This window comes from Argiope bruennichi, chromosome 10 (genome assembly GCF_947563725.1).
Source record: "Argiope bruennichi chromosome 10, qqArgBrue1.1, whole genome shotgun sequence".
In the NCBI taxonomy this organism is placed as follows: domain Eukaryota; kingdom Metazoa; phylum Arthropoda; class Arachnida; order Araneae; family Araneidae; genus Argiope; species Argiope bruennichi.
The window spans coordinates 109238978-109259657 of NC_079160.1; the positions used below are offsets into that span (position 1 = coordinate 109238978).

Consider the following 20680-nt stretch of genomic DNA (forward strand, 5'->3'; position numbering starts at 1 on the left):
TAAATTTAAAAATAGAGATTGGTATTTCATTATTAATCAATTTTTTCATTGATTAGCAACTTATCATAACTGCATGAAACGACGGCGCATTGGCCTTGGTATAGCTCGTCTTCAGCGTGATCTGGGCGTCTCTGGTTCGGGTGTGGTTGTTTTTATCATGTGTCCTATCTGTGAGGTGTGCGAAAGAGACTCCATGTAAAAAGGGGTTGTGCAAGCGAATGAGTGAGTGTCGTCTTCATATGAGCTGAAGTCAGACTTCTGCTCTCCGTTGCTCAGGGTCTTTACCCTCAGAAGCTACTGCACCCCTTTTAAGTCAGCGCAGTTCAAGAAGCGTGTCGACCTAGTATTAAAATTTTCGAAACAAAAGATTCGTCACCGATGATAATGATTACGAGGATTTTTGAAAAACGGAAACATGATATCATCAGTTAAATTTATTTTAAATGGTTTCGTCAGCCATTACGACATTGATTATGCACTTTTCCCTATGTTTTCTGTGTCAGTTTCTCTCTCTCTCTCTTCCTCTTTCTCTTTTTTTACTTTCTTATTTAAAAAGTACAAAACCAACAAAAAAAAAGATGAGGTTCCATTAACATTAAAAACTCGTCCCCTCTTTGACCGAAAACCACATTTTTGAAATTATGTCCATTTTTCTATGATCACAATTATTCAGGAATTTCTTGAGCTAGATGGAAAAAAATTTACATGCAATTTTAATACAAAATTTGTAGTCTTCGATCATGATTTGAACGAAATCCACCGAAGAAAAGTCTTTATGTCTGTATGTACAAGACTAGTATAACTTCAACATCAACTTTATCATCTTATACAATCAATTATTTAATCTTAATCCTATGAAATTATGAACTAGATCTATCAAACTGTCTATACAGAGAGCAAGATGTAAGTAGGTTGTAAGCGCTATCTCAAAAATTCAACAAGTTAGATACATATATTACTATTTTGTCAATAAAATTGTAATTCTGCTTCCAATTTTGGCTTTAATCGATTGATAAAAAATGACATACTTGGTTTTCTTTGCTGCTCAACGACGCACAATAGCTCATGTGTGTGCATTCGAGCATCCTACGAGTTCATTATCTTGCCTGACGCCAAATTTTAAGTGGGAAGATGAAAGGGGAAAATCGCTTTAATCAGAGACAAGAGAAGAAAGAAATTTTAGGAGGGATTACTCCTGATGATTTTTTTTATTTACATCCCGTATTCTACTTTTTGCCGCGTCGCTCAACGTGAACCTCATCATGATGGATTTCCTTTCAAGGATTTAATAACAACAATAGTCATTGTAAAACATATATACATATTGTAAAACAGTCTTGCATTGGATGTTCGTTGACATGTGTTTTGTGCAACTATGTTTGTCTTGCAATCATGGTGTCATGTGAAATTGCTCCATTATACTAAACCTTATTTTATAAAATCTTGTAAAAACTGCCTTGTAGGATATATTATTTCACTAAAACAGATACAGGAATATTTTTATGAATATTTCATAGATTGTTTTAAACTAAAATGTGAAAACAAATTAAAAAGTAGATAATTTATTACTGATTTAAAATAAGAGTTTTTCTCTCATTATTAAATCCATTAAAGAAATTGAATTCGCTAAAGAAAAATATTATTAGTGTATGGATGCAATAAAAAATTAATGTTAGGAATTTTTTTAATGAAATTGACTTTTTCATATAAGATTTTCTTATGGAATATATATAAATAAATCTTTATTAATGGTTTTTTTTGCAAAATTATATGTTTTGCTTTAATTTCTTTCCTGATTTTTTTTTATTTATTTCAATCCTTATATCATAATTTTATAAAGACTATAAAACAATAGCGATTTTATTATATTTGAGAGTAAATTGTGAGAGTATTTCAATATGAAATGAGATTCTTTTATATTTATTTCATTTTCAATAAAATCACGAAAAACCTAGAAACGTGAAATTTTCAGCTATGAATCGTTCTATAAATTGTCTTTATTTAAGAGATATTTGACAAAAGGAGTGAGGTGGGTTGCCTCAGATAATTTTTTTGCCGACGTTCACTGCCAAATCGACGACTTTGTAGCGGAAAGGGTTGTGGCAAGCGCAGCGTTCTGTCTTCTGTCCCTTTTCGTCCACCACGTCGTGGCAGTGACACTTGTACTTGAAGTGCGTCCCTCTGCAGCAGTTGTGCTTGTCGTGGGTACATTCGTGGTGCTTCTCGATGCACTTCCTGTTCTCCTTCCTGAAAAAGAACAATTCTCTCTCGTTAGTGCATTTTACTACCTCTAAGAAAAAGGGGTAAACTATCGGCACTTTCACTTATTCGCATGAAGTTGCGGCTATCCATCAATTTTGAGTAATTTTCTGTTGCATACGAAAACTGAATTGGAAATTTACAAGGGCTTTCTTGAATATAATTCTTTGATAAAAAAATGATTTGCAAACGATTTAAAAATAGTTGTATTGGAAATAACAAAATTCTAAGTGTTCAGTAACAGTCATTCCTTACAAATGTTTACTAAAAAATAATTAAAAATTACATGTTCGAATATTCTTTATTAAAAATACTGTGATCTTTTTCACTATTCATCCACCTTTTCGCTCATCATAGCGTTAACGAAGATACAAAATGTGTTAAAATATGCAATTATTTTTTAATTTTCTGAATAAATTTTATATGAATGATTTCCTGTTGCATTTTCTGTATTTTGTTTGTTAGGAGGATATCCTGAAGCGAGAATACTCTTGCATGCTGTATTCAAAATATTATTCACAAGATATTTAAATTACTATTTCTTGAATAAATATGCTGTTCATATATTGAGAAACTGCAATTGAGATATTTTACGAAAAAAAAATCGTATGCACCGTCTTCGAACGGATAGATTAACGTGGAATTACTGAGATATTAATATGAGAACTGCTTCAACCACATATATAAAAGTGATACTTTTATATATGCCTTAGAAAAAAGAACTATAGTACGATTAAAGGTTCGCAGTACGTAGTTTATTTTCAAGTGCCATTTGTTTTGATAATTTTATGGCATCATTTCCGAATGAAAGACCCCAGATCAGAGAAAGGGATTATTTCTTTCGGACATTAATACACATTTACACCTTTTCAATTAACAAATGCAAAAGTATAGATTTCAGCTACTTTGAAAAAAAAACGGAGCGAAAGTCAGAGACACGCTGCATGATAAAATTAAGTTCTTGATTTAAAGCTATGTCAATAATTTTTTTTTAATCAGCCGAGGGCTGCCTTCAAAAAGAATTTGGATGCTTTGTCCAGGAATTGATCTGTTATGCGTAGATAACATTTCTCCTGACAAGAGCACGTTTCTTCATTTGTGGGGTGAGATTGGTTCCCCGCTTTGTAAAAGCACCAACATTTGTATTTGAACGTCTGACTTCGGCAACAACCATGACGATTCTCGGTGCTGTCATGGTGAAGCGGTATACAGTCATCGGATCTGAAAAACCTTCGCTTTTGAAATGAAACACTTCTTTCGAAAAAAGTTAAAAAGAAATTTGACAGACATGCTCAATTTTCTTAATATATATCTTAAAGAATTCCTGAAACTATAAAAAACAACCAACGAAAAATTATAATAAATTTTTCATATTTGCAGAAAATTCAGCAGAAAGAAATTTTGAGCTTCTATCAAAGTAAGAATTGAGTGTTTAAACGATTTTCTATTCAGAACGCTTTATGAAACTGTGCGTCATTAAAAAAAGCTATTTTTCAAATCTGGTAATTTTTCAAATTAATGCAGATTTGTTTGCACTGAACGTTCTCAGAAATTAATCGTTTGAGTTCCTGCTGATTATTATATTTTTAAGAGTTCTAAAGTTTTTTGAAATGATGCGCTTCATATTTAAAAGAAAGCATCAAAAATAAAATTCATTTTAGCAATTATAAATATCTAAAGACCCATGAATATTTCTGAACTTCGAAGTATTATTAAAAGGGAATCTTTAAATCTAACTGCACATCCAAACATATAAACAAAACACATTTTACTACTGCTTCAGTTCGAATACGTATCTTAAGTTTCAGTAGAACATTCCATACAAATGGCCGAAATAGGAAGAATGAGAACAGATATCCTCCTTATATGCGAATCTAAGGTACATCTGCTTCAAAACTGTCATTTTTTAAAAATTCTTATGAGGTGAAAATCGCGATTAGACTGTGTGGCTTCTGATTTAATAATGAACATTCTTATTGCCCAAAAACACGAGTAGATTTTTTTTTTAATTTGAATGCACTGATAGATTTTTCAAAATTAATTTAATTTTTAGTGAATTAAAATTTGTAATTTAGTATATAGTTATTATTATTGCAAAATTGAAATATTTTCTTTAAAAAAATCTTTTGTTTTTTTCAAAATTCCTATTTGTGTCAGAAAGAAAACGAAAGTCAGAAGAAAATTTACCGGAAAGTAACTGAAATATAAAATTTTCAGCAAATTTCTTTCGATGTTTAAAGCCTTTTTTTTTTTTTTTATGTTTCATTTACACAAACTGGGCTGATGTCTTTTTCGAACAGCAAATTTTCTCTTTTAAATGCTTTGCTAATGTTAATAATAAAACAATGATTATTAGTTAATAAAACAATGATTAGAATTGAACATTGGGAAGAAATTTTATCATATTGCAATTCATCTTTCATCGACATCATTTGATGTTCAGACTATTGAAGTCTCATAATTTATGCTGATGTGAAAATGTCATGACCAGAATCAATTCCTGAATTCACTGTGCATCTTGTAAAAATTTATAGTAGCTCATAATCACGCACCGTAAAAAAACGAGTAGTTATGTTAAACGCCATATGAGAGCACCTGTCGTCGCAACCACTATAATCAGATCCATCGTTTCTGATCAAACCATACCATATGCTTTTTTTTCAGTAAGGCATATCTCTTACCTGTATTCATCTTTAAACAAAGACATCCTACTTTCGGCACCATCCAATTCGTCTAACGATTCACTTAAAGGAAACGTTTCCTCATCAGCTATAAAAAATAATAGGATAACGTTATAAATAATGATGAGCTATCATTTTTTTTGTAATATTTACTGCAAAAAATGATTCAAAATTTTTCAACATAGTTGCAATCAGAAAGGTAACTCAGAGAACTTCAACTTCTCAGAGAACCCTTTCTTGAATAATTCTTTGAGACATTATATAATTCCGTAATGCACATAAAACTTCACTGACGAACGACTATGCTTTTTATTCTAATATTTAAAAAAAGACGTGGTTCGTGTCACTAAGATATATTTTTATTTTAAATGCAGTTACCCTTTACCCTTTAATTTAAAGTTGAAATTTTTTGGGCGCTGACAGAAAATTAGAGAGAGAGAGATACTTTGTAGAATGAAAAGGACTGCTGAAGGCTTACATATTAATATGAGTGAGTGACATAACTATCGAAATTTGAAGTTTAAAAGTAGTTTGCTGCAAAACCTATTATGAAACCAAGTTACATCAAATGTTTAATTGAAAATTTTAGCGGGCATTAATACTGACGAACCAGCTGATCGCCAAATGCGACTAGTCTACTACAAATAACAGAGTGTGCAAATTAAAAAGTGTACATGCAACGAAATAAAAACAGAATTAAAATTCCTGCCTTGGTGTTCATGTCGAAAGGAAGCAGTTTTTTAAATATAAAATTTACCACTGGCCAAAGCAAGCGATTGAGTGTTTTGAGGGATGTGTTTGAATTTCATCATAACATTCAAAACAGATTGTGTGCAATATTATATATTAAAGAACCTGTAAAGTAATGATGTTGACTCCATCATTTTAAATTTTAAGGTAATGCACAAATCTTTTCTGGGAGATACTAATTTTGGAAGGTGTGTCGATGTCCATAGGCAAGCCATAGCGGTTATTCACATCCAGCAGCCTGTTTTGATACTCGATTAACTTTAACGCCCACTTCTATAATTCTGTTTCTTCTACATCTTTTTTCCTCTGGATGTTTGGAGTTTTTGGTAACATGGAGAGTCAATAAAACTGCCGAGCCCTCTTCGAAGACAGAAGTTTTTACAGTTTACAGACTATATTTTACAGTCCCGTAATTGACAAATCGGAACTTGTATGAAACGGTAAATAACTGTAAAAAGTTCTGAAAAGTTCTTATGACGGTTTGATTACATTTGATTGTTGCCATTCGACAATGAGTAATAAGAGAGATTTTCATGATACGAACATTAAAAGTTTTATGTACATAAATTGCTTCATTTTTATTAAAAGTTATTATTCATGTAGAGCATTTGTATATCAAGAACAGATTTTTTAAAAAGTGCACACATTTAGCATAATAAATTCAATAAATTATATGCTATTTTGTAACTTATGACATTTATTGCGATGATTGTAAATAGATATTAAAACTTACCTTTTTCAGCTATAGCACATACGAATAAGAGCAGAAAGATCACCGCGCAAGGAACGGTGAATCTCATTTTTATCATATTTTCCATAAGAGAATTGTTAGATGTGAATCAACGTATGCGTCGAACGGTCTGTAAATATAAAATTATGGTTTTAATACTAGTTCTGTTAAGCTTCCTTTAAATGTAAAACTTTAAAAGAACACAGGTGAAATAATAAGCAACTGTACATTATGAAAAAATAAAGCATAAGCAGAAAACAAAGTTAAAACGTGTTAAGTGCAGGAGTTAAACCAAGCAGCTTTCGAAAAATTAAATATATTTGACCGATGCATTTCACCCACAAAATATTTCAGAATTAGAGATGATAAATATGGCGAGACTGAAGAAAAGGGCATTCAAAGAATATATTTCACAGTACACATAGATAGACAGCTTATTCTTGAATTAGTCCATATTAATTTCATTCTAAAATATTCTGTTATTTCCTGATCCGTTTCCACTTTTCAATTTAATTCATTCAACAGAAACTTTGTAAAACGACCTAAAGTTGAACTTTCACATGCTGCGAGTGTAGGGATAAAAAATGGAAAACCTTGCGAATTCTTCTAAAAGATCCCAATGATTCCCTTGGCTGTGGGCGACTCCTTTAGGAAATCCTTATCAGAATCTCACGGTATATAGGAGCTGGAAAAATTATTCTTCCTATCTTTTACGCTAATCTGCTCTTATATCGCACTGTGGACGGACGTGCCTTGTCCGCGCCTCTGGTACATAAATCATGGCTCTTAGGATGGAAATAAAGCGAAGTAAAATATTCAAAGCGTCATCTTCTTTCTCTTTGGCCATGTTTCTACTTCTAAAATTAAATATATATATATATATATATATATATATATATATATATATATATATATATACTTTACTATGAAGCATCTATAATATATATACTTCGTAGCACGATTAAGCTCGTACTCTTCGTAGTAGCCAAAAAATTCTTTAAGAATTAATAGCAGATACAAGTACAAATATGTCTGGAGTATTGGGAATGTTTAATGGGGTAGAATACGTCATTTCCAATTTTGTGATTAGGCAAGGCTGATTCAAGGTAAATAAACTTAGAAGACTCAACTTCCTTCTATGAATGTTTATTGCAAGTTGAAGATGAAATGGATGGAACAAAAATATTTTTTCCCCTTTGACGATGATAGCAAATGCGAGGACGAACTTACACTCTCTCAGAAGTGAAATGGTTTTCTGTTTAGGTATATCTTTTAAAAGTTTTCCCAATTTTTCTTTTATCTCGAAATTATCGTGACAAATTTCGTTTTACCAAGGACAGCAAAATTGTCTTAGAGAAGGGACATAGCACAGTTTGAAATAGTATTAGGTGACGCATTTATTATGGTATCAACCACATACTGTACATGTTTTAAAATGTCTACAGAAAATACTATATTCTCAGAGATATAGCCGATTTCTCATATGGATAACGCTGTAGGCAATGTTAAGATTAATCTCCATCAGCAAGTGTGAAAATAATAGAAAAAATTTTGCTTATTATAGGCATATTCACCAATTGTAAAGCCGAGCAACGATAACAGCTCAAGAAAAGAGATAACCATATCGAGACTGTGGAGGATTTACTCATGTTCACTGCGATACATTTTTTTATTATTATTATTATACAGAGAAATACAGATATCAGGGATGAACCGTTCAATCCATAGTTCAAGAATCCGAATCCCACAAAATTCTATATCGAATGAAATGACTTGTAAACAGAAACTGGTGGAAAGCTGATCATCTATGCTGCTAACTTCCTGTTACTGATTACCCATAAGGCAGAAAATGAGTACATCAGATTGGGTCAGTGTTCGTGCATAAGGAACATCAGCACCTGGAGCCCTCAGCAAGCTTATACTGGCCTTGACGAGGCGAATAGAATTATATTTTTTCTGATATCTCAAAATTTACACACACATAACTGTTCGACAGCCTTATGAACTCCAGTGTCAGTATATTTCCTCACACTGTTACAAATATGGAGCTTCAGAGATTATTAGGATTCAAAAAAGTTTCTTGGAAGGTAAAAAAAGACAGGATGAAGTTCTCAAGAATGCTCTTGAAGGTCTGCAATTCTAAATGAATGCCTTTATTATTCCAAGAGAAGAAGTTATCCATTAAAAGAATTTGCCGCTGAAGATGTAATAGGAATAACAAATGAAGTAATTTAAATTTCGCAACTCTTCTCACGATCACCTTCATCCTCATTCGGATGAAATTAGATACTAGGATTGTTTGATATGCCACTGGATAAGGGAATAAAGTTCATGTGGACTGTATTTTGAAAGCTTTAATATCAGTTAGTTTTTTAGATTTGTTCCAGTGTAAGAGTTTCAGTGCCCTGTTCAGGGATTGCTCAATATCAGAAGGCGCTTTTTCAGAGCATTTAGAAGAGGTCTCATATTTTATTACATTTGTGTATAAGCAATTTGAGCAAATTGTTTTTTGAAAAGCGGACATAAACGAAAACTTAAACTGTTTGTGTAACGAATTTTCGTTTAGCTTCAGGATATCGCATGTTTTTATTTTAGCTGTAGTTGATTATTTTTCAGGATTCTAGTGAGAAAGGAGAAAAATAGGATTTAAAATTTTAATGCAGGTCAAGTATTTTTTCTATGAAAGACATAATTGGCATTCTTGACTTTTTATTGCATAACAAACAAAAGTGACAGTTCTGCGGCAATTTGCTTTTGATTCGCCAAGGTGCTAAACACTGAAAGCAACTCAATGAACTTGGGATGAAAGATCCCTCTGGTAATTTTATATTACCTGCAGAAAGTCAAGCCATATTGAGGATCAAAATTTTATTCAAAACCCACTAGAGATATCTTCTTTTTTTAAACCAATACGATATGGGAAAAAAAAATCAGGTCAGACAGTATCCACTACTGCAAAGACTGACAAAGTATGGTAGCCATTGTTTCTAAAATTTCCCAACTTCAGGCAATCTTACCAAAGTGTGAATCGGAACCTGTATATGCAGGGAGCCACTTCCGGGGACACTGATCGGTGATTACAGTGTTCTCTTAAGGACAAGGTCCAAGGTGTGGCTTTTTCATTTGTACTTTAAGACACGAATTATTTAGGAGGACAGCTGCCAATCAAAACGATACGCTGGGTACGACCGATACGACCACATGGATTACCTCATGCTGTCCACACGTAGGCCTTCGGCTATCCAAAAGAAACAGAATGCAAACAGAGAAACAACGGTTTCTCGTGGAGAACTCTTTCACTCTTCACCGAGGGAAGGAAGGAGAAAGCAAACAGACCCAGCTAGAAAGAAAGATAAAATTAAAAGGAGAAAAGACCCTTTGGAACAAGCGTAGTATAAATCGAAAGGCCAAGTTTTCTTCGAGACGTAGAAACCCTGCTGCTTGTATTAAGGGACAGCTTGAAGATGAAATATTAATGTATTTATGCTCGGTTTCGAATAATTAAATTATACCGTATCCCCAGCCTATTAACACAAAAGGCTGAATAACACTATTACGATATCCTCACATTATTGACAGGTATTAAAAATATTGAACAAATCCTAGATATATTATAAAATATCATTTAATTATAAAGTTAGTCGCCAATAACACTTTTTAAAGTATCTTATGACGATAGCGAGAAGAGGAAAGAATCGTATTCTACCCGGACGCCGCTTACCCTGGCGAAGCCACAAAATCCCGTCCTTTGTTAAGTTTTAAGAAAATAGCTTGAATTTTTATGTGAATAACAAATCTATAAAAGTGATGTATGATCATATATCCTTAAGAAACCCAGATAGATAGTAGTGAATGAAAAGAAAAATGACAACTTTTTTAAACCTTGTAACATAGTAAACCTAAACATAACTTTTTTTAAACCTTGTAACATAGTATATACTCAATATGTATTGTGCATCAGAAATATTGAGCAAAATGTATATATATATATATATTTAAGCTTCTTTGGAAACTTTAACAAAAAATAAACGCTTGAGCTATGAAAATACCATTTAGAAAGAAATTTTGAATTGATTTTTAAATCTTCGCACATTGTATCATAACCAAAACTTACATTATAATTTAAAATTGTATTTCGTTTTAGAGTCTACTAAAACATAATTTGTAAATGGGATACAGCTGCTTTACTGTTATATTACTAAAGTAAACAATTACCTTCAAATTATCTAATCAAGGACAAAAATAGGCAATGAAATTGATCCAACCAACATTAAAAAATTGACAGGTATTAAATTGCCCGAAATATAAATGCATTTTAATGTGAGAAAAACATATTAGATTTTCCAAGATGAAAGTGAACATAAATTTGAAAGTTCTGCACTTACAGGTACGAAGTTTTCAGTAGCTTACGAATCAGAGATCGTGGATTAGATTCAACGTTAAGAAGTTGAATAAGAAGACTCGTCGCTGGCAGACGATTTTGAGTCTTCTTTTTTCATTGCGCGCCTTTTATTTAGAAGATTTTTATGAATGACAGACATTCACAATAGTGAATTCTTGACATATTTTTCAATGAATAAAAAACATTTTCAAAAGGTCAGAAATTGTGTTGACTTATTTTTGAGAGGTTTGTCAGGTTTTGTAAATACTGCATCTGGCATAAACATTTTTTCTCCTTCCTTGAACACCTGTTCGCTTGGCATCTGCCAAAGAATAATGGCAGAAGAGCGACAAGATAAACATGAGATATATAATGCGGGGGAAATAAAAATAATAATAAATAAATAAAAATTTAAATAAAGCAGAATGATTGCTGTTTCCCATCCGTGATAGAAAAAGGATGAAACGTAGTTATTTATTTATCTTGGGCCAGATAAAACACATTTCAGCTGTTATGCAGCTGCAGGATTGTCAGATATGTGATCGTTGACTGTCAAATTCCAACGACCTCACTCAGGGAATTTATTTCCATCGGAAAATGTTTTGCATAGCAGGTCTCGCAACAAATATATGAAAACTAAAAAAAAGAAAAAGAAAATTAAAAATATTTTCATAAATGCTGTAATATATATGATTTTAAAAACTTTGAACTATTTTTCACTTCTTAGTTTTAAGAAGTCAAATTATAGAAATCAGCAGTGTAAAATCTTAAAATGAATTTTATATCTTTGAACTTCCTCAGTGAAAATCTAACTTTCGAGCCTCTTTGTCATTCTGATTGTTAAGAAGCACAGTTTGAAAAGGTGTTTTTTTTCCTTCTTGAATTAGCTAAATAACTTTTTCCAACATAGAAAGCTCGCAGTTTAAACATTCTTTACATCTGATTTCCAGCAGAACCATGTTTTGCTGCCAATGATTCCAATGATTGTCACAGACGTGCCAATTGAATTCAAACACGTTCAATTTTCTATTAGATTGCCATTCACATTGACAACCAATAAGTATCAACTCCGAAAGACGTCTTTTTGCTGCTTAAATTTGGGCACACCATGTTTTTCACACGGACAATTATACGTGGCATGTTCTCGTGTGGGCAAACCATCGAGCTTATTTGTGTTGGCTAAAGACGGACTGATAAAAAATATCATACACTCAATTGCTCTTTGAAATGAAGATTGATTTTCTTTATTTTATTTTTTACTTTATGATAAAAAATGTATTACTTTTTTCACTTTACGTTTAACTTTTAAGAGATCAAACAATCTATACATTCGTTACTTTAATGAAATACATTTTATTGAGAAAATGAATGTTTTTTTTTGTTTTTTTTTATCGTCAATCATCGTCTACAGTGCTCCATTCTTCTTTCTGTCATAGATCCCATTCCCTCACACTTACAATATATTCGTTATTTTTTATTAAAAATCAAAATTTTCACTAAAAATAATTTATATGGCAGAAAAACGTTTGCCGGGTCAGCTAGTATATATATATGTAATGATATTTTAAACTTTTAATTTCAATTTAATTAATTTCCAAGCTTTTATATTAATTTAACCCATAGTAAGTTTATTCTCTTATTTCGTGATCCAATTCCACTTTCTCTCCTTAATTCAAGATGAGATTTATAAAACTGCTGAATCGGCTAAACGCCTACACTTTCACAAGCTCGGCGTGAAGGGGTAAAAAATGTCCATTAAGCACATTCTTTTTAAAAGATCCCTGTGTTTCCCTTACATGTGATTGACATGCATCAGAAATCCCTATCAGAATCTTAATAATATATTAGTACTGTAAAGAAATATTTTCCCTATCAAAATCTCAGGTTATATAAGACCAGGGATAAAATACCCAAAGGCTTTTCCCTCATTTATCTCTGTGTAATTTAGCATTTTTACACAATCTGCTCTTAGCGAGTTATTTGGTGATTAATTCTTGGCATGAGGTTAATAGTATCAGAGAATCAAATTTGTGTTTTGGCGCTTTTTATTGCAGCCAATTGAAATAAGAATTAGACACAAAGCTACACACGTATCCATAAATTACATACCATTTTTCATATATTTAAATCATTACGACTTTGATTTATCGCATTTACATGTTTCTAAAAGTATAGATTGGCAGATAGTCAATCCATTGTTGGATTTGGCTCAGCATTGGACAGGTATCTAGACTACAGGTGTTCATTCTCTGTATCGAATGTTATCTGTCCGTCTCTCTTCGCTTTGTAATAATAATGTTAAATTATATTCGAACGGCCGGACAGATAGACTTCCCCTGAGCGGAGTTTGTTCGAAATTTGACAGAAATATATAAATTTGGTATAAAGACTACATACCAAATTTCATCGATCTAGCTCAAAGTGTTTTTGAGTTATCTTTGTCGCAGACAGACAGACGGGCATTTTCTGAAAATGTATTTTTCGAACTCAAAGTGCTCTAAAACATGAAGATCAAGAGTTCGAAATTTTTGACAAGTTCTACACTTTCTCTATACTACATATACGAGAAAGTAATAAATAGTGAAATCTTGCTGTTCCTGTGGTTAAAAAAATAGTTATATATACAGTTCAGCAAATATGGAGAACTATCGATCTTTTGCCATCAGCTTATTCCTTCAAATGAAAGATTTCTTTTCTTTTTTTTTTGCATCGTTAAGCCATAAATATATGCTTTTTTTTTCATTTTACCTTATTATTAGATACAGTCAAAAATGAGTTGAATTGCATCAATGTGTGTCTAATTATTGTGGGGGCAAATGGAAGAGCAAGTGCAAATCCTATTTCGTATTTAAAATCCAAAGGAAGCAAATTTTTTTACAAGTTTTAAAATTGGCAAAAGCACGCGATTTATTGTTTTGATGAATAATTTGAATTTTATCTCAACATTACATAGCATATGCTTTTGACCATCCTGTTTGGTGTATAATTCAAATGGCGCTATGAAGGACGAATAAACTTGCCTTGTTTAAATAATCACTACCAAAACCTCGTTTTCCAAATAGCAAAAGCCAGAAAAATTCAACATGTATTGCATTTAAGTTGTGTATTGCATTAAAAAATGTCCATAATGATAAAGAAAAAATTCTACAAGAAAGAGTCTGATATCATTAAAAAGTCATTTTTTTGAGTTGAGTTTTAAAATAATATAAAACAATTGCACCAGAAAGTACAGCACAAGGCTTACAGAAGTAAGCAGAAACAACTACATACATAGATAAAAATATGTACATATAAAAATAAAGATAAAAACAACAGGAAAAAATAAACAACAAAGCTAATTAAAAATTGAAGCAGCAAAGGCAATAAATTTACAGAATGAAAAGAAAGCCATTTTGTGGTCGACGAAAACATGAAGTGGAGGTGGAAAGTTAATATTACAGGCATCGAGATCCACAATAAAATCTCTTCTCCCTTCAGTAAGTCTGGAGCAATCTAAAAGCAAGTGTTCGACATTTTGAACTCCACCCACGCTGCAAGAGCACAGATCAGTGTTCTATAATCCAAATTTCTTGAGATAATAATTGAAATGACCGTGTCCAGTAAGAAATTTTGTTAAGTGAAAATCACTGAAATAATGCTTGTTATTCAACCTTTGAGAAATTGTGGGGAAAAATAATTTGGTTAAAGAGGCAGTTGACGAATTTTGGTACAGCTCGTTCCATAAGAGAATGGTCTTCTTGTGATTCTCATTACGAATGTTAGAATTGCGGATGATCACAGGATCAATGATGCTTAGTTTTGTAGCTTGTTTTGCAAGCCAGTTGGCTCTTTCATTCCCTAAAATGCCAGAATGACCTCGTACGTGAGAAAAACAGACACTAATTCCTCTTGCTTTAAGCTGCTAAAGAGTGATTTGAAAATTCACTACAATTTTGTTGCAGGAAGTAATATTACTAAGCAAAAATAAGGATGAGAGAGAATCAGTACAAATGAGAAACCTGGATGACAGAGAACAGTGATTTACGATCCATTTGAACGAGTTACTGAGGCAGTTTTGGAATATTTGGTCATCCATTTCCATAAGTAAGTCATAGTCGGCCCATCTGACGATGCTTAAGTCTATTTTCGTGCTGGATTAATCTCTCTGTTTGAGATCTATTTCTCGATATTTTTGTTTCTTCATTCTTTCACCTGAATGGATTTTTTAGTGGCACCGCCATCTCTATCCAAAGTATTTTTAATATTTTACAACTTCATTCATTAGCGAAGCGTTAGATATGTGCAGCTATAATAATGTTTTTGTTTACATTTGTTTTGTTTACATCTAGCTGTTGCCATTCAGCAGTAAGTAAGAAAAAGGGAATTTTATCCTACTTACGCTAGCGTTTTATCTATATGCAATTTTGGGCTCAAAATTTAAGTTAAAGTCTAAGCTTTAGTAAACATTTAACAAAATAAAAAAAATACTGGTAAAAAGTAGTTGTTCGGTACTCCAACGTCTAGAGCGCCCTCTATCGGCATTTTTTAAACTTTGTCTTTAAAAATTTTTTTAAAGAAAATACTAATTTAAAGAATGATTTTAGGGAAAACCGCAAATGAATCGATCCATTTTTCCGTTTTTTATCATCATTTGAAATTTAGGGCCCTAAACTTTGATGGCGCCTATCTCCTTCGGAAGACGTTTGGGACACTTGGTATCCTATTTACTATTACTCGTCTTCATGTGTACTATCACCCCTTAAAGTTACTCCCATCATTTATGAAACACCCTGTATAGATTATGCGGTGTATAATATGTACATTCTATGAATATTTTTCGGAGGTTTAATAAAAAATCCCACAGAGATATTTTCTCCTTAATATATTCGTATATCTGCACAAAATATCACAATTTATATTTAGCTTCGTAGTTAAGTCCTTTAAACAGTTTGATTCTCTTGGATGAATTTAATACAAAATAAGACATATATACTTTTAGGGAATAGATAACGTACCAGAACTGTCCCATTCAGCTTATTTCGTTTTCTGATTATCGGGATTATAGACACATACACAGGACAAACAACCTGTAAACATATCTTGTATAAAATCTGATACAAATCTACATTTCTAGGTATTAAACTTTGTATAAAGTTCCATTCTAAAGGACAGGCTTTATTTTCGTATATTTATATGCAAATATGAAAGAATATTTGACAAATATGCTTACACATAATACTTGCATATAAGGACAAGTAGACTTCTCATTGGTGGATTTCACTAAAAAATTCAATCAAAATGTATGTTTTTGATACACAGTGCATTAAAATCCATTCCACATAGCTTATAGATTTTGCTATAACATCGATTTATAGCATGCACAGACAGGCAGGTATAATTCTAAAACTGATATTTACAGACTATGTAAATATCCGTTTTAGAATTAGAAAAACATTCGTCAATATTTCAAAGTCTACTTTTTCGGCAGTTATAGTACTTTCACTTTACAATTTTTCTGCTAGCAAATAAAAAATATATAACATATTCAACAAAGTATATATCTTAATTCTATGTTAATTAATACTGAATACTATTGTCATAATTCATCTACGTATTATTCTTTTTTGTTACATATAGCCTTGTGCTATCATAAGTGCGTCTGCTAATCTATCCTGATAAGTTGGGGCATTCCGGATTTCTGACGTCACCATTTGCTCCCACTCTTTTCACAATAGCAGAGTATAATTCAGAGAATTCAGCCACTTTAGCTAAATTCTTTGTAATAGTTATGTAATTAGTAAAATGAAAAATAAATGTGTTAATAGAAAATAAAAGGCTGAATTCAATCTAATCTGCCAACGTCAGAAAATTGATATAAGAGCACATATGGAATGTATGGAATGTCAGTATAGCAGTACTTGATTATATCTAATTGTTTTCGGGCGCATAGATAGAAAATGCGTCAAATCAGTAGGGAAAATGTAGAGTCTTTGACCCAAAACAAGTTTACGAAAAAAAAATAACCATATATTTAGGAAGAGAAAAAAAAAACACCCTCACCAGCACCCTCAGAATGATAAATTTGATGGGCTTTAGCAAGAAGACAACATTTTAACATTATCGATTGCATACTTTGGCGACAATTCAATTTTGCATTTCTGAAACACTCTTGTGTTTCAGAAATCGTAATCTGCCTTTAAATTCAGATAACTTGATAAAAATAGTGTCACCTTTAAAGACTTTTCTTTCAAATATGCAGTCATTTTTAAAGAATTCTTTCAGAAACTAAAAATAAATTTGGATTTTCTTGGATTTTGCGCATCTACTCATTATAAATCAAAAACAATTACAGATGGGATAAACTTGCTATAGTGATGCTCCACATGGACTTATCTCTCATCCTTTTTCGATTAATAATATAGGTAAATATTTTAAGAACTGCAGCCGTTTTCACACAAAATGTTCAACAAATACCGCAATATTATACGTCAGTTAGAATACCAAGCAACATAGCGAAGATATCTTACTATACATTGTGGTAATAGGAAGCAAACAACTGCAAATAAAGTAAAATTGTAAGGTATTGAAATGTTATAAATGTTAGAAATCTGCATTAACTTTTATATCAACAATAAGTTTTCCCACAACATTTATTTACTAGTTGTATTAAAGTATTCAAATGTTATAACTTATATCTACTGCAGAAATATTTTATAATTATCTGCAACTTGTTTCTTAGTATCTGGTTGAAAAGCGTTGCTGAAAATTCTGCAACAGTTTTCAAAAGTTCAGGCAAATATTTTTTTTATACTATGTGTACTTAGAAAGAGAGGGCTTCGTGTCTAAGTTACCAGGATTTAAAACTTGTCGACTGCCTTTCGTATATATCTGTCTGAAGCACTCTGTATCTGAATAACTCGATACCAGAAAGAGAAAAAAATTGAGTCGAATATTAATAGAGAGGTACTGCGTAAGATAGTCAAAAATAACTTTTATTTAAGAATAAAACAGAAAATGGAACATTATATAAGTCAAAGTAAAACTTCGCTCGGCATCTTCTTTTTCTTCTTTTTTCCGCCTTTCTTCTTCTTCAAAGTTTTTTTTTTAAAAATCATAAATAAAATCTTATTCCTCTTTTAAAATTATAAGCTAAAACTAATTGAACTGCAAACGTGAGATAAAACTTAAAAAGTATGCATAGATGTCCGAAGTCTTAACCACTACTCCATTTCTGATACGCTTATACTGGGCATGTGTAGCCACTTGCCAATATTTAATTATAAAAAAAAATGTGTAAAATCGCGTTTTTTCGGGAGTTTGCTTTTTTAGTTTATCTACACCTATGTAGATAAACTGAAAAAGCAAACCCTTATATAAATATAAAATGCGATCCAAGTCGTTAGAATCGTTTCCAAGATCCACGAAATAAAGTTATAAGATTAGATTAGGCAGTATAGAATCTGTGGAAGTCAGATTTTAATACTTAAGATAGGCATAAAAAAATTGGAATAGAGTGAAGAAGACGTAATAAATTGCTAGGAAAAAAACTTCTTGAGTTGGAGCATATGTAAGACAGTCTATGTGGCTTGAATTTCATATAAAGAATTCTAATGAAGCATAAAAAGGTAATAACATTTCAATAAAGAAGGTACTTGAAGCAGAAATTATGTAAAGACTGATAAAGTCCAACAGATGGAAAAACACAAGATGTGACTGAGTGATTTAAGAATGACAGACGCCGGCTAGCTCAAATAAGATTATATTTAAGATCTCGTGATCTATAGTCACAAACAATTATATACAACACACTTAACACATAAAACAATTTAGACAAATCCTAATGACACCCCATTTCGGGCGGCTGGAGCTTGTTTCTCTCTATCACCGCTAGAGGGATATTCTATTTGTTACAAGGATAAATACAGCATACACATAGTATATACATATATGTATATGCTGTAATGCCTCGTAAGAGAAATAATGATATGCAAGACATAAATATATAAAATCATGAAAGATCGAATTTATCTTTTTATTTAAGCATAAAAGACGCTAGAATATGCACAGCAGCACAAAGCAATCGCTTTTCCGCTAACAAATTATATTACCTATTAGAAATGGAATATACATATATCAAATAATGCTATACAAGAAATTGTTCTATAAAACAAAAATTATGCTGCTTAAAAAAAACCAAAAAAAAGGGGGGGCGGCACAAAATAAAAAAAAATACATATCATAGATAGAAGTTTTTTCTTGAGAAATCCGATTGTTCCTTTTCTTAGTTAAAAAATAATACCATTTTGAAGTTTTACTTGCATTGTAGTATCAAGAATAAAGAAATGAAATTTCAGAGCTAAATAATCTTTGATGAGATGATATTTGCTGAGTATAGTAAGGATTATGATTTGAAAAAAATATATTAAAATAACTGCTAATGTTTTTGTCATCTTTGGGAAAAATTCATGACTCGAAGTAACGGATATGTTTTGATTTTTTTAAATTATTTTGAAGAAATTAAGTGATAAATAGCGAAAGTTATAATAAACAGTCGATGAAAATTTTTCTATTTCAATAATAATTTTTATACATAAAATATTAACGAACGTGACACACAAATCCCTTATTACTTGATGGCACCAAATATAAACAACTCACTATGTCAGTATTTTGGACTGTTTTATTGAACTTTCTCACAGCTGTACTTAATTCAACGCTTCTCTAGCTCATGAAAGTATAAAATGGTATTAGTAATGCTCAGAAGAGGGTTCACCGCGTCATCCAAACTCCATCCAATCCAAAGAAATAAGATATGAAATAAATCTAAAAAACTGGTGCCAAACAGAAAGTTCAAATGCGCTCGAAAATAAGCTCAACAGTCACCTGATGGATAATAACTCCAAGTATGAAAATCGATGATTATATCTTCCAAAACTATTATTGCACACAAAGAGCTTTGAATTATACAAAAAATTAATAAGTTATCTATTTAATGATATCAATTTTATTTTTGAACATTTTTTTTTCTTTTTCTTAATAAATATTAACATTTATGTTCAATATGTAACAGTGTTTTCAATGTTATGAGGAAACTCAAAGTCTTCATCAAAGCATTCTATTGCGTATTTTCTCCAAAATTAAAATTAAGATAAAAACTGTATCTTTGGATATTAAATTTAAAATAAGATTCTAAAAAAATAAATCTAAAATTTGATTCACATGGAAATCCATTGAATACCTGACTTATCTGTGTATTCGAAATAATTTTAATATTGAATTATAATCGTTATGAATGGTTTACTTTTTGCTTACAACTATCAAAATTCGATAAATCGATGCACGTATGGCACTCGAGCAAAACAGTTAAGAGGTTAAATTCATGTTTCTCAGTCAATTCATACAGTAATTAATTTTTTTTAATTTAAAAAAATTAATTACTGTATAAATCATTTAACAGCCTAAAAAGTCAATTATCTGGTCGAACAAAGTGGTTCTCACAGAGTCTTGTTATTATAATAATAATAATATAAACGAATTTTGGCTCTTTTTTTATATCTAAGGCCTTTGTGGAGCCAGAAGATGTTACATAAGTTTATTAGATTTTTTATTTGCGTTATTATTCATCGATTCGTACTTTTTGCTCAATCTGGTGACTTCGTAAAAGTTTTTGAATAATTTTTCAGTTCAAACTATTATCTAATGTTCGTTTATCATGAGCTGTGACGTCACTTTCATTGATTCCCTTTTGAATCCCGATTCTCTGATTCTCAACTTTTATAACAAAGATAGGAAAGGAAGTAATTTTTTGAAACTATCTATCACATGTTTATTTTGTGATATAATCTTATCACTAGAAGGGTGTCTGACTTGTTAGAGATTACAACAACAGATACCTCTATC

General features: G+C 31.4%; 1 protein-coding gene across 1 annotated transcript; it reads right to left on the bottom strand.

Annotated features, from left to right (window-relative positions):
* Positions 1-1979: 1979 nt before the first annotated feature.
* On the bottom strand, positions 1980-10943 carry LOC129988767 (toxin CSTX-11-like). Its single transcript, XM_056097033.1, has 4 exons — positions 10806-10943; positions 6424-6550; positions 4941-5028; positions 1980-2247 (listed from the first exon to the last, which is right to left on the bottom strand). The coding sequence occupies exons 2-4, from the start codon at positions 6506-6508 to the stop codon at positions 2040-2042; spliced, it is 381 nt and encodes a 126-aa protein (XP_055953008.1). The 5' UTR covers positions 6509-6550; positions 10806-10943; the 3' UTR covers positions 1980-2039.
* Positions 10944-20680: the final 9737 nt, after the last annotated feature.